This window comes from Acyrthosiphon pisum, unplaced genomic scaffold, assembly GCF_005508785.2.
Source record: "Acyrthosiphon pisum isolate AL4f unplaced genomic scaffold, pea_aphid_22Mar2018_4r6ur Scaffold_654;HRSCAF=1106, whole genome shotgun sequence".
Taxonomy (NCBI): Eukaryota; Metazoa; Arthropoda; class Insecta; order Hemiptera; family Aphididae; genus Acyrthosiphon; species Acyrthosiphon pisum.
Window position 1 is genome coordinate 5508 of NW_021776318.1, and position 15342 is coordinate 20849.

Sequence of the window (15342 nt, forward strand, 5' to 3'; positions counted from 1 at the left end):
CTATTTACTATTATATTGGTTTATTAATTGTGTATCGTGAGAAAACGGATACTATCCGTTACAGTGGCATCTGTTTATTTTATTATGTTTATACTGTTAACTATCTCCAGGGAAATAACGTCAAAAATCTAGCCGCCGGACCGGGAATCGAACCCGAGTCTCTCGCTTGCCGGGCGATTGCTCTACCACTGAGCTACTCGACCGCATAGACCCATGACGCTATCTCCCTCAGTTAACGGAGTTTACATTCGACCATCCTGACGCCCACGATCGTCCTCGATCGTCGCCGGTCCTTAACGTCACCCACAGCGACTGTTGCTTCACCACCTGACCACCAGAGCGCATGACCCGTATCACAACGCGATCATCACTGCACGGACCTCTGGTGGACCAAGTCCAGGTCCCTCACAACACCGCGTCTTTGGTCACCAATCCCACTTCTGATTTATGTTAACTATCTCCAGGGAAATAACGTCAAAAATCTAGCCGCCGGACCGGGAATCGAACCCGAGTCTCTCGCTTGCCGGGCGATTGCTCTACCACTGAGCTACCCGACCGCATAGACCCGTGACGCTATCTCCCCCAGTTAACGGAGTTTACATTCGACCCTCCTGACGCCCACGATCGTCCTCGATCGTCGCCGGTCCTTTACGTCGCCCACAGCGACTGTTGCTTCACCACCTGACCACCAGAGCGCATGACCCGTATCACAACGCGATCATCACTGCACGGACCTCTGGTGGACCAAGTCCAGGTCCCTCACAACACCGCGTCTTTGGTCACCAATCCCACTTCTGATTTATGTTAACTATCTCCAGGGAAATAACGTCAAAAATCTAGCCGCCGGACCGGGAATCGAACCCGAGTCTCTCGCTTGCCGGGCGATTGCTCTACCACTGAGCTACCCGACCGCATAGACCCATGACGCTATCTCCCTCAGTTAACGGAGTTTACAATACTTATTCGCGACCACCAGCTCTCGCTAATTAAATAACTGTAGTATAGTATATTACTTTTTGTAGAATGGTAACGAACGAATTGTATAAACCGCTTATAGTTTACTTACTATAATATCTATATCACGTAGATAAAACTGCTAATACGAGCGGACAGTGATATTATGATAATTACGTAGGTATAACAATCATCATGAATCATGTGATTCATGAACTATTAATTAAAAAGAATGTTGGTATATTATTATTATCATAAGTAGCAATGTACCTACCATATTATGCTACTTATAATACGTATTTCTAGTCACTTATAGATATTTTACCTAATACATTATTATATTAACTATAATAATATGTAGGTAGGTGTAGGTCGTAGGTATCTAATCTAAATACCTTACCTTTGTTGTTGCGTCTAAATCAGAAGATCTTTTTTCATCTGTAGATAAGGACATAATTGTTGTATTAAAATGTTTTTCATTTTCTTAGTTGACTTAAATTTTTTTATAAATGCCGACTAAGAAGAGTTCAAAAGAAGTGTTGCGCAAATAAATTTGATTTGCAAATAAATTACCTAGCTAACTCGTCGAAATTAGCCGTAATTATGTTTTTAAATAGGTATACCTTTTAAAACGTTCGGAATACGAGTGCCTATATTTAGCAATTGAAGCGATTATTTCATAAACCCGTTAAGTGCAAATTTTAAGATTTCGATAAAATAAGTGTTTTTTTTCATAGAACAATAATCTGAGCCTAACACATTTTTCATCATTTTGGCGTATAACGCGGGTTTCTGAAATAATCGCTTCAATTACTGTAATGCGGCGTGTAGGTAGATCTATATATATAATCAGTTGTAAATATATTGTATACAATTATTGAAGTTAATAAAATATTAATTAATACAATATTATATCCATGGAGCCTGGAGGCATATAAAGTATAGTCAAACGTTTTAAAATTGAAAGACTTTTTATTCGCTAGCGTGTCGTATGAAAATAAAGAATATAGGAAATAATATATATATCTTCCGACATTTCTTTGATACGACTATTATTATTAGATCACGCCGTTCGAAGATTGTGTAAGGTCTTTCCAGTTCCAACTATGTCGATTGTCGATAACGACGATATTATCACAGTTATATTATATATTAGATGTAGGTATATGTGCGTTGTGCGTGCCACACAATCATTGAAATTTAGTATATAATAATATAATATTTTCAAGTAATAAAAATTATAAGACACCAAATACGACAAACGCGATTATATATATGATAATGTTATATTGTATATTTATTATTTATATATAAAATATATATAATTATAATTACTATAATTTTACGCATTGATAGAAATTAAGATAATCAAAGTAGAATAAAAGATATATGAGTTTCCAAAATGGAAAAATCTTATAAACTATAATCTAAGATTAATTAATGGTTAACTAATGTACAGTTTAATTTTCATTTAATCTCAATAATTATCGTCGAAAATTATTTTTTTTTTTTTATAAATTAACAGTAAATGAAAATTAAATATTGAATGAAATTATTGAATAAACTATGATAAATAAATATTTATTAAATTATTATCTAAATATATTGAATAACTGTTGCATTTTAAAGTACATGTTATCATAAATTTTGATTGGAAAATGAATATTGAACTTTTAATCATTATTAACCATTATCAAATAACTCGAGTACAATATAAAGAATTAAAATTAACATACAATTTTGTACAAATATTTTATTTCAAATATTTGAAATCCAATGAATATCAAATATTTATACAATTGTATAGATTGGCAATTGCTGTGTGGGTATACAGACTTATTCCGAGTTTCTCCGCTCACTCGAGCCTGAGCTTAAAAATTTGATTAAGACTAGCGTGCAAAAACATGCTATTAAATTCAATTTAAAACTTGAGGCTACATACAGCTGACCAAACATAATCAATTCATCAGAAAATAGGGCGTTTAAAACCATGGCGAAGGAAATATTTATAGATAGTAATATATCAGAAATTATTGAGAAAGCGTTTGTAAAGTTGTTAAGTGAACAAGAGACATATAAATCACGTGGAAGTGGGTTTACCTTAGAATCTATAGATGGGTTATTGCTAACCATACATAAATATACTCCGATGGGTGGGTCGTCATACATACCGTTACAGTCGTATATCGATAGAAAAAAGGGTACAATTAACCCTCAAAACAGCGATCAACAATGTTTTAAGTGGGCAATACTAGCGCGGCATGTGACAGGGCGGGCGATATGTCGTATAGGAGAAAAATATGCCAAACATGAAGCCAAATACAATTTTAGTGACATCACGTTCCCGACCCCGATGTCAGATATTGTAAAATTTGAAAAAATAACATCAACGTGTCCGTTAATCTTTACGGACTGGAAAAAAAATACCAACCACTACGAAAGTGTGTCACGTATGAGGTGTACCCGCTACGTATTGTTGATGAGGAGAAGGCCGACCACTTCGACCTACTGTTGGTGACGGATGAAGACAATTCACACTACATATATATTTCCAATTTTTCTAGACTCATACGACGTCAAAAAACAAGTCATACTAGTCGTGTTATATTTTGTAAGAGGTGCTTTACGTCGTTCGATGATAGGCGGCATAAATATAAATTGAGTGGACGTGAGGCGTTAGAACAACATAGACTTATATGCGGCGAACATAAACCTATATTACCGTTGATGCCTAAAGAGGGGGATTGTCTGAAATTCGAAGCGTGGAGAAACACTCAAAGACATCCACTAGTAATTTATGCGGATTTCGAGACTATACTGATGAAGACCGACGAAGAGAAGGGAAAAAACACTAAGATATTACATAGACATGAGGCGATGAGCTATGGGCTCGTTGTGAAGGCGGCAATATTGTACCATTAGAGTTATTAGCGAGACATGAGATACCAACAGAACCAATATAGTATACCGAGGAAGTGAGAGTCGACCGGACGTGGCGAGGCATTTTGTAGAAACCGTGACTGAAATAGCATTAAAGATTGAGAAATTATTGAAAACGAATATTCCGATAAAAATGACTAAGGATGATGTTCAGACTCATGAAGCAGCTACACAGTGCAACCTCTGTCGAATCAAGTTCACATCACCCACAGAAATACAGCATCGTAAGACAGCTGACCATTGTCATCTCTCAGGGAAATATCGTCAAGCTCTATGCAACACGTGCAATCAAAAACTTCAAACACCCGTTTTCGTACCATGCTACTTTCACAACTTATCGAACTATGACATACACCTGATAATAACAGAACTTGGTCATGACACCCAAGCCATTAGAGTAATACCAAACAGCGAGGAAAAATACATTTCGTTCTCCAAATACGTGTCAAATAAATTTATGATACGCTTCATAGACACTTTTCGGTTTATGGCATCAGGACTATCAACTCTAGCCAAAAATCTTGTGACACCGGGTCTGGGAAACTTCAGAGAAACCGCTAAAGTTTTTAATAAAGTCGTTATGTCGCTCGTGACTCGGAAGGGGGTGTACCCGTACGAGTACACGGATAGTTGGAAGCGGCTGGATGAAGAAAGACTACCGAGGAAGAGAGAATTTTATAGTACGTTAAACGAGTCGGGAATAAAGATAAAAAATATTGATCACGTGAAGGAGGTCTGGGATCACTTTGGTTGCAAGACGTTGGGCGAGTACAGCGATTTGTATTTGAAAATTGACGTTTTATTGTTGGCGGACGTCTTTGAGAATTTTCGAGATGTCTGTATGAAGACATACAATTTAGACGCAACACATTACTTCACCGCACCCGGGCTGAGCTTTGACGCAATGTTGAAATTTACTGGTCAAAAGTTGCAGCTGCTGACTGATTATGACATGTTGTTAATGTTCGAGAATGGTTAGTATATCAATATTGTTTAAAAATATATTTATAATAATAATCTTATATATTTGTATAGGTATTCGTGGTGGATTAGTACAGGCAAGCATGAGGCACGCGAAGGTGAATAATATAAAGACTCCAGACTATGACATTACTAAGGATAAAGCGTAGTTGATATATCAGGACTGTAAATATATTTGTTTTTTTTTATAATTTTTTCAAACCTAAACTTTAAACTTTAAACTTTATAGGTAATAATCTCTATGGTTGGGCTATGAGCGAGTACATGCCATACGGTGACTTCAACTGGGTTGCACCCGACTTGAACGGATTGAGTGAGATGTCGCCAACGTCAGATAAGGGGCGAGTATACGGGGTCGATGTATCATACCCGCAGCACTTACATGATCATCATAACGATCTACCTTTCCTACCACAAAACGGTATACCACCAGGATCGAAGGTAAAAAAATTGATGGCAACGTTTCAACAGAAGAGGAATTATATTGTTCATTATAGGAACCTGCAGCAAGCAATAGAAAATGGGTTGATAGTTGATAAAGTTAATATTTTTATTTTAAAAGCTTTTAATCAGATTTTTACATTTTTTTCTTATTTTGTAGGTGCATAGAGTTTTAGAGTTCAGTCAGTCTGCATGGTAGGCAGATTATATTAACTTAAACACTGAGATGAGGAAGAAGGCAATGAATGACTTTGAGAAAGACTTTTTTAAATTAATGAATAACGCTGTATTTGGTATGTTACTTTATTTATTTAATTTAAATATTTTACTAACAGTATTTTTTTATTTTCTAGGGAAGACTATGCAATCGAAAAGGAAGGAAATGAAGATGGAGTTAGTGTCCTGTGAGAAACGACTACAAAAACTGATTAATAATACGACATTCAAACATGCGATTAGGTATAATGAAAATCTGAACGCGGTCGCACTTGAAAACAAAATAATAAAATTTGATAAACCTATATATATTGGTAAATATACTTTAAATTTAAGTATTATACAATTATTATATTATCACATTTATTTTTGTATAAGATTTGCTGTACTTGGCATTTCCAAGACGATGATGTACGATTATCATTATAATGTTATGAAGAAACAATATAATGATAATATCAAGCTTATGTATACCGATACTGATAAATATATTAATACTAATTTCAAGTATATACATAATATATTAATTATTATTTCAGATTCGTTGGTATACCTTATTAAAACTGAAGATTTTTACCTGGACCTACTTAACAATTCTAACTTGATGGATAGACTAGACACGGCGGACTTGCCTCCTACCCATCCGTGCTATACTATAGCTAGGAAGAAGGTGCCCGGGTTCTTCTCCGATGAAGTAAAAGGACATACAATGATTGAGTTTTGTGCACTACGTGCAAAATCATACGCGTACAGTATATATGCAGGAGAAGAGGATGTAGCGAGAGATAAGAACGATAAGGATAAAGTTGGTGGTGAAATGATTAAGGCCAAGGGGATAAGGCAACATGTGGTTAAAAACCACATGACGTTGGCGGAACATAGAAGGTGTTTGTTTGATGAAGGTGGTGTGCAGACGTATCAAGAGAATGTGTCAATCAGGTCATTCAAACATCAAATAATGACGATAAAAACTAAAAAGTTGACATATAACAACTACGACGATAAGCGAGTGATATTAATTGATAAAATCCATACCTTAGCTCATGGGCATTACGGTATAGAGTAAGTTATTACTGTTGACGCGTATATTTTATCTGCCATTGTAAACCGGACTTTGTCGTATTATCGCTCGCGATAGTGAGCACTATGTAATATCTAATAACATAAGAAGTCTAGTGTCAGTATGCGTTCGACTGCCAATCGCCACGTAAATAAATATATATTAATACCAAATAAACCAACTGTATTATTATATTCTTACATTAAATAAATCTCTTACAGTCCACAAATTAAGAATTCGTAATTTAACATTGGTCCTTCAACCAGGATAAAAGGAATCGGCGATATTCGTGAATGGCAGTCAAAATTAAAATTCGCACAGTATTTATTAAAGATAAAACGTGTGTAAAATAAGTGCGTGCGTGAAATATTCAAATAAAATATAATCAACCGTTAATCCATTCGTATATCAGAATAACGGTAAGGTTGTCGCGGAAGGAGAACAATATTGGACATACCAATCCAACTTCAAAGGAGGAAAAATCTGGTAAGTCGTGTCCATAATATTATCTTAAATCCACTCCTTCCTAAAATAAACTATTTTAAAAAAAAAAAAAAAATAATAATATATAATATAAGTCTGGGGGACATGCCCGAGTTAGGTGCCTTGAAATCCCGTAGAGGCCAATTAAAGGCCAAGCTAACAAGATTTATAAATCACCTGTCAAATGTTGACAAAAATGTGGAAATAAATCGGACAGAATTGAGGTGCCGTCGGGAAAAGAACGAGGATGTTTGGCAAGAGTTTGAACAGGTACAAAGTGCAATCGAGCTGTTACTGAATGATGAAGAAAATGAAGAAACAACGAACTACCGCGTGGAATTCGAGGATGCATATTTTAATGCCATTTCATTATGCGATGATTTAATGTATGACAGAAATAATGAGCAAATCGAAAGTCAAGGTAACGCCGACGTTATGCGTAATAGTAACATGCTTGTTCCGGCTCCACAGATGACGGCAAGTAGTGGTGGTGGATTTTGTTGCAATAATTCCAATGCACCAATACAACTAGCGGCGATAAGCCTACCGACATTTTCAGGTATATATAGTGAATGGCCTACATATTACGATATTTTTGGAGTAATGGTACACAAAAATGATCGAATAAGCGACATTCAACGGTTTTTCCATTTGCGTTCATCGTTATCGGGTGAAGCGGCTCAAGTCATACAAGGCATAGAGACGACCGCCGCCAATTACAGTATCGCTTGGGAAAGTTTGATTGCCAGGTATAACAATAAAAAGGTGCTTATTCAATCACATACTAGAGGCTTGTACGAATTATCAGTGATAAACGAAGAATCCAAACAATTACGAAAATTAATTGACAAATTAAATTGTCATATCAACGCTTTGGAGTCCTTGGGAGAAAATCCTCGTGGGTGGGGATCCATGTTAATTCATTTAATTACGAGCAAATTAGATATTAGCACCATAAAAGCATGGGAAACAATTGCACCGAAAGACGAGATACCACCAATTCAAGTACTGATACAATTTTTAGAAAAACGTTTTAAAATAGTAGAAGCTGTTGAATCGGTATCGCAAATGAATATTAAAGAAAGCTCGGATTCGAAGGGAAATAAGAAAATCAATAAAGGTTATCCCAAGGAGAAAACGTATTATTCATTCGCGGCTACCGATATGACTAAATGTTACAATTGTAATTTACCACATACTATTTATAAGTGCCCTGCATTCCTAGCATTATCAGTACCCGACAGAATAAATAAAGTAAATGCACTAAAGTTGTGCAAAATATGTATGCGTCCACACAATGACAAAAAATGTCTTGGTAAAAAATGTTTCAAGTGCCATAAAGCCCACAACACGATGTTACATTTAAATGCGAGCAAAGACGGTGAAGAGAATAAAAGTAATACGATGACAGCCGCGGGTAACGATAATAGTAACACAAGTCGTTCCGATAACGAAATCATACCAGTCACAGCACACAGTACAGTCGCAGCGACGGCGGCTGCGCCGGATAAACACGTTATGTTATCCACCGCCGTCATAAAAGTATATGATAAAATGGGTAATGCGATACATTGCCGTGCGCTATTGGACTCTGGATCTCAAAACAATTTTGTCACGGAATATATGGCACAAACCCTTCAATTAGGCCGAAACAAAATAAAGAGCGATGTCTCCGGTATAGGTCAATCAGTGCACACTATAACGTCCGCGGTGACGGTGAAGATAAGATCCCGCACAAGCGATTACGAAAAAACCATATCTTGCTTAATATTACCCAGATTAACTAATGACATACCCGCACAGGTCATTGACCCAAAACGTATAAATGTACCAGATAATATTGTATTGGCTGACAACGCATGACAACAATGGAAGAGAAGGCTTGTCAAGCGTATTTTAATCAAACCGTTCGCCAAGGCGTAGACGGTAAATTTATTGTAAAATTACCATTTAAAACAGAAATAAAAGAAATAGGCAATTCTTACCCAGCTGCGCTACGACGGTTTTTTTCATTGGAAAAACGATTTCAATTCAACCCTGTATTAAAATTAGAATATAGTAAATTTATGAAAGAATATATTGAATTAAATCATATGGATGTCGTCTTGGAAAACGAAGAAGAAAAAATCGGCGTAAATGACTATTTTTTACCGCATCATGCCGTGATAAATACAAATAGTACTACTACTAGACTGCGCGTGGTATTTGATGCGTCATGCAAAACGGACATAGGACTTAGTTTAAATGATGTGTTGTTAAAGGGTCCTACTATACAGGAGGAATTGATTACTATTTTGGCGCGTTTTAGAAAACATAAATTCGCGTTCTCCGCAGACGTATCAAAAATGTATCGCCAAATATGGGTGGACCCGCAGCAGCGTAGCTATCAAAAAATTATTTGGCGCGCAAATCCCGAAGAGCCACTGCGTACCTATAGATTGAACACGGTAACGTACGGGACGGTTCCAGCTTCATTTTTGGCGACCGGGTGTTTAGCTAAGTTAGCCGAAAAAGAATACCACATGTTTCCGGACGCCTGCGACGTTATTAAATCCGATTTTTACATGGACGACTATTTGGGTGGTGCGGACACCAAAGATAACGCGTTAAGGTTACGTAATTCGTTAATCGAAGTTATGCTCCGGGGTGGTTTTCCACTAAGAAAATGGATGTCAAATAGTTCCGAGCTACTCGCCGATATTCCCAATATAGGAAATAAATCAATGACCATAATGGAGCTTGAAAATAAAATGACTAAAATTTTAGGCTTATTATGGTGTCCGGAACGCGATGTTTTTAAATATACAATTGAAATAACAACGCTCAACGATCTACCAGTTACCAAAAGAAATATATTATCACAAATCGCTTCATTATTCGATCCACTAGGACTCGTTGGTCCTATAGTAATACGCGCAAAAATATTAATGCAAAAATTATGGCAATTACAATGCGATTGGGATAAGCCTGTACCGATTGTAATTCAAAAAGAATGGAAAAGTTATGTAAGTTCTTTAAATTATTTACGTGAATTAGAAATACCTAGATATCTTGGTACCGAAACTGACTGTGAAATACAAATACATGGCTTTGCCGACGCTAGCTTATTAGCATATGGGGCATGTTTATACATTCGTTGTTCGAGTAATAAAAATGTACACGTCACCAAACTTATTTGCGCAAAATCAAAAATAGCACCGTTAAAAATAATATCCCTACCTCGCCTGGAGCTATGCGCTGCCGTAATACTCGCGCGCTTAGCAAATAAAGTCTTACCGAAATTAAAATTAAATATAAAAAATAAATATTTTTGGACGGACTCGTCTATAACATTAGCTTGGATCACTTCCCCGTCGTCAAAGTGGAAAACTTTCGTGGCTCACCGAGTAAGTGAAATACAGGATATGACCAGGTTAAATGAATGGAATCACGTGAGCACTCAAGACAATCCAGCCGATTTAATATCGCGCGGTTGCGGTGCCGATCAAATAATAAATAATGATTTATGGTGGGAGGGCCCTCATTGGCTCGCCGATAATTCCGAAAACTGGCCAAAATCAAAGATCAACGTTAACGCCGGTATAATACCGGAAGCAAAAGAAAAAATCACTTTATTGGTAGAACCCGTAAATGAAAACTTAATTAAAAATTATTCATCGTGGAATAAATTATTACGAGTGTTTGCTTATTGTTTACGTTTTATTAAAATCCGTGTCAAAAAACTTGAAGTCATTGGTCCTATTCAACTCGAAGAACTACGAGCAGCTGAAATTGCCGTTATCAAAATAACACAATCATACTACTGGTCAAGTGAAATAAATGGTTTAATAAATAATTCTATTCTGCCGAACAACAGTAAATTGAGAAATTTGCAACCTTTTTTAGAAAATGGAATTATGAGAGTCGGTGGTCGATTAAAAAATGCTCTATATTTAGACCAATTTCAACGTAGTCCTATTTTAATACCTCAAAATAGCGCTATTGCAAATTTAATATTGCAAAATGAACATGAAAAATTGATGCATGCCGGTCCTCAAGCTATGTTGGCCAATACACGATTGAAGTATTGGATAATAGGCGGTCGAAATACTGCAAGACATATTTTTCATAAATGTATTAAATGTTTTAGACTCCGACCTATTATAGTGGAACCTATAATGGGAAATTTACCAGCGGAACGCCTAGAACCATGTCGAGCTTTTAAAAAATGCGGAGTGGATTTCGCCGGTCCAATCACAATCAAAACCAGTTTGAGAAAAAAGGCAGCAGTGACTAAGGGCTACATTTGCGTCTTCGTTTGTTTTAGTACTCGTGCCGTCCACATAGAACTTGTAAGTGATCTGACCAGCGATGCATTTCTGAACGCGTTAAAAAGATTTATTGGTCGTCGTGGCGTATGCTCCGATATATATAGTGACAACGCCACTAATTTCGTCGGCGCCAATAAAAAGCTTTCAGAGCTTAAATGTTTGTTCCAGTCAGCGACCCATTTGGACAAAATGTATACTGCGTTAGCAACAGAGGGTATTAATTGGCATTTTATTCCCCCCCGATCTCCTCATTTTGGTGGGTTATGGGAGGCTTCTGTAAAATCTATAAAAACTCATCTATACCGGGTATTGGGCGAATCGCATTTGACATATGAGGAATTAAATACTATTTTAATAAAGATAGAAGCTGTCTTAAATTCTCGCCCACTCACTCCTCAGTCCTCTTTCCTCCGATCCTATGGACGCGACACCATTAACACCAGCTCATTTCCTTATTGGTGAACCTACCTGTTCAGTACCTGAACCTGACTTGTCGTCTGTACCTGATAACCGCTTGAAGCGATGGCAGCGCGTGACTCGACTTACTCAGTGTCTTTGGAAACGTTGGAATGACGAATACTTATCCCAACTACAGACCCGAAAAAAATGGTTGTCAAATAAAGGTCCAAATTTAAGCGTTGGTACTTTGGTACTAATTAAGGAAGACAACATAACTCCTTTGTCATGGTCTCTTGGTCGTGTAGTACGTGTGCAGGCTGGAGCTGACGGGGTCGTTCGAGTGGCTACTGTTTTGAGCCGCGGGAAGGAGGTAAAAAGGTCTGTCAGAAAATTATGTCCTCTTCCTTTCGAAGGTAATGTTTAAAATTCAATAAAATAGAACACATGTTTTTTGTTGTGTAATTATAATCGTAAAAAATTTTTTATCTGTTAAATATTTATTAATGTAATTTATATTGGAAATTCATTTTCTATTGTATCGTAATTCCAAATTTTGTAATTTATAATATTAATATTTTTCGATGTATTATAATATTGAATATTTGTTTAAAGTTTATGTTGAAAATTATTTAAATGTTTCAAGGCGGGCGGCATGTTGACGCGTATATTTTATCTGCCATTGTAAACCGGACTTTGTCGTATTATCGCTTGCGATAGTGAGCACTATGTAATATCTATACTCTTTTTCAAATGAGAACGCACCGGGCGGCGGACGAAAACCGGTCGAAACGCGCGCATGGCCTCCCCACTCCCGACAGTTTCAGCTGTCGTAGGTGGTGCCACCTTGTATAATAATAATTATAATAATAATTTAACATTCTGTATGCCCGGCGGCGTCGAAAGTAGCCGATCATTGGCGACTAATCAGAAATTAATTACTAATTTTGTGGGAGGGGCTTGTGGTTCCGCCTCTGATAACGATGCGCGACCCGGTGCGTTCTCATTTGAAAAAGAGTATAATAACATAAGAAGTCTAGTGTCAGTATGCGTTCGACTGCCAATCGCCACGTAAATAAATATATATTAATACCAAATAAACCAACTGTATTATTATATTCTTACATTAAATAAATCTCTTACAGTCCACAAATTAAGAATTCGTAATTTAACAATTACAAATATATACTTTATAAATTATTTAACTTATTTTAAATTTTTATAGGGAAGATGAACCTGTAGGAACTATGGAGTGGCCAGAACTTGATTTTGAGGTAGATGGTGAAGGACGAAAATGGTCGGATTTTGATAAAAATTGTATGATAGAGTTTCTTAAGTACACTACTAAATGATCATACCAGTTATTTTAAAAATATTGTATATATTTAATTTGTAAATAGCACTGTATATATTATTATAATAATTTGTATTTACGTTGTATTATATGAATGCAAAATCCATATAGGTATATATATTTGTTAATTGTTTTATTGTTCACTTTTTTAAAATTAGTGACCACTTATATAAATGTTTCAGATAGGAAACATTGTATTAAAATATAAATATAAATAAAAAAAGCAATGTTTAAGTATAATATTATTATTTTTATTAAATAATATAATGTATACAATTTTTAAGAATTATTTATATACCATTTTCTTATAGCAAATACTTTATAGAATGTACATTGTTTTGAATTAAATTCCATATGAAAAATACAGCAAGGTAGAGTTTCTTCATCACGTATTTGATCTAAACGTGGACATCCAAGGTCTTCAATGTTGATGAGTGCGACGTGAGGTATAAACTCCATAAGAAGTTGCTTTTTCTGTTCGCCTTTGACGTAAATACAGGTGAACTTCAATGAATTTAATATTCTACTTAGTTCTTCATACTCGACATCACCATATTCTATAGATAGTTTATGAAAGTTACGTTCCAACCACTTATTAGTTCTTCGACTCTTGTTGTCCTGCATAGAATTTGAATTTTTGAATATCCAGTGTTGAGTTGCCCATGTTACAGTATCGACTATGGACATTTCTTTAATAAAATATTTATTGTTTGCTCCAAGAACGCATTGAATGTCTATGATAGCCAACGACATTATGTTTTGTTTTTAAAACAAGTTTCTTCGACAGTATTGATACGATTTATTAAACCAGCAAATACTTTTTTCAACCCGTCAGTATTTTCTCTAATATTATTTAATGAAGCTTCAATTTTACTCATACTTTCCACTATATCTATACACGTTAATTGTAACGTTTCTGTTTGTTATTCCTGTATATGAATGGATTTGTAATTTTCTTCAAGTAGATGCTCGAATTTATCAAATTTATATGTATAAGTTTTGAAAGACTGTTCGATATTTGTAATAATGTTTTTTGTATCACCAGCTTGTGAACTACCAAACACGTTCATAGCTAAAGTATGACTGGCACTATTTTTTAATATCACACGTATTTATCCAAGTATTATGTGTATTATCAAATCCTAACCACTTAACATACATTTGCTTTCCCTTCCTACGTATAATTTTTTCGATCAAATATTCATTGGGGAAATTAGTTTTGTATATTTCTTCAGAGTAAAAACAACCTGAAATAGGTTTACCCGTATAATCTTGTAACTGATATGTAACGGGCAATGTTTTATTTATTTTGATAATCTCAAATATTTCCGTAGACCAGTTTGGTAAATAACCTTTTGTAAATACGCCTTTTTGTGTACTGATACAAATTTTATCACCAACTTTGAATTTAATTTTTACATTATTAATTTCACGGTGTTTTATTACCACCGAAGCGGGATTGGAATCTGCTTGTATTGGTGTCATTCCTATAGTTCTATGATATGAATTATTGTATTCATCTAGTAACTTTGGTAAAATTGAAACCCATTCGTGTGACCCCCTCGCAGTGAACTCCTTATACATTTTTCCCTTCATAGATCGGTTGAACCGTTCTGCGATACACGCCTTTAGAATACTGAAAGTTGAATATTTGTGTATTCCATACTTGATCATCAAAGCGTCGAAAATGGTGTTATAAAATTCTTTTCCGTTATCGAGTTGAAGAAGTTTTGGTGAGCGATCAAGTAATATTATAGCCATGGCGCTAGCAACTTCTTTACCCGATTTACACTTTAATGGTATCGCCCAGGAGAATTTCGTGAATGCGTCAATCACAACCAAAATGTATTTGTATCCACCATTTATCTTTGAATATGGTATCATTTCAACCAAGTCAGCCTGCCATAAATCATTTTTTCCATAGACGTCAACACTACGCCTAGGGAAATTTTTCCTTGCTGGTTTGTGAAGTTCGTTAGCGATTTCCCGTTTAGACATCTGGAACTCGCTTTATTAGTCCGGCCTCGTGTAATTCGATGAAAATCGATATTATTTCGTTTGAGACACCTGTATTGCCAGCTGATTTTGACGCAAGAAGTAAACGTAATCGGTCGACCAACTCGTTTGGATTATCCCAATACACTAAGTTATTTTTCTGTAATTTCATGGACAGCTCGCCACCCGAGGGAAATATTTTACTGATAACT

General features: G+C 35.7%; 2 protein-coding genes and 2 non-coding genes across 4 annotated transcripts; 2 read left to right on the forward strand and 2 right to left on the reverse strand.

The window, feature by feature from the left end:
• Positions 1-486: 486 nt before the first annotated feature.
• Positions 487-557, reverse strand: TRNAA-GGC. The gene has a single exon. It is a non-coding gene; the product is annotated as a tRNA-Ala (tRNA).
• A 283-nt stretch (positions 558-840) lies between these two features.
• TRNAA-GGC lies at positions 841-911 on the reverse strand. Its single transcript has one exon. It is a non-coding gene; the product is annotated as a tRNA-Ala (tRNA).
• A 6269-nt stretch (positions 912-7180) lies between these two features.
• Positions 7181-8938, forward strand: LOC107885426. Its single transcript, XM_016809065.1, has one exon. It carries the CDS (start codon positions 7181-7183, stop codon positions 8936-8938), a length of 1758 nt encoding a protein of 585 aa, XP_016664554.1.
• A 230-nt stretch (positions 8939-9168) lies between these two features.
• Positions 9169-13133, forward strand: LOC103311179. Its single transcript, XM_029492708.1, has 3 exons — positions 9169-11705; positions 11785-12162; positions 13007-13133. Exons 1-3 carry the CDS (start codon positions 9169-9171, stop codon positions 13131-13133), a joined length of 3042 nt encoding a protein of 1013 aa, XP_029348568.1.
• The last annotated feature ends 2209 nt before the right edge of the window (positions 13134-15342 follow it).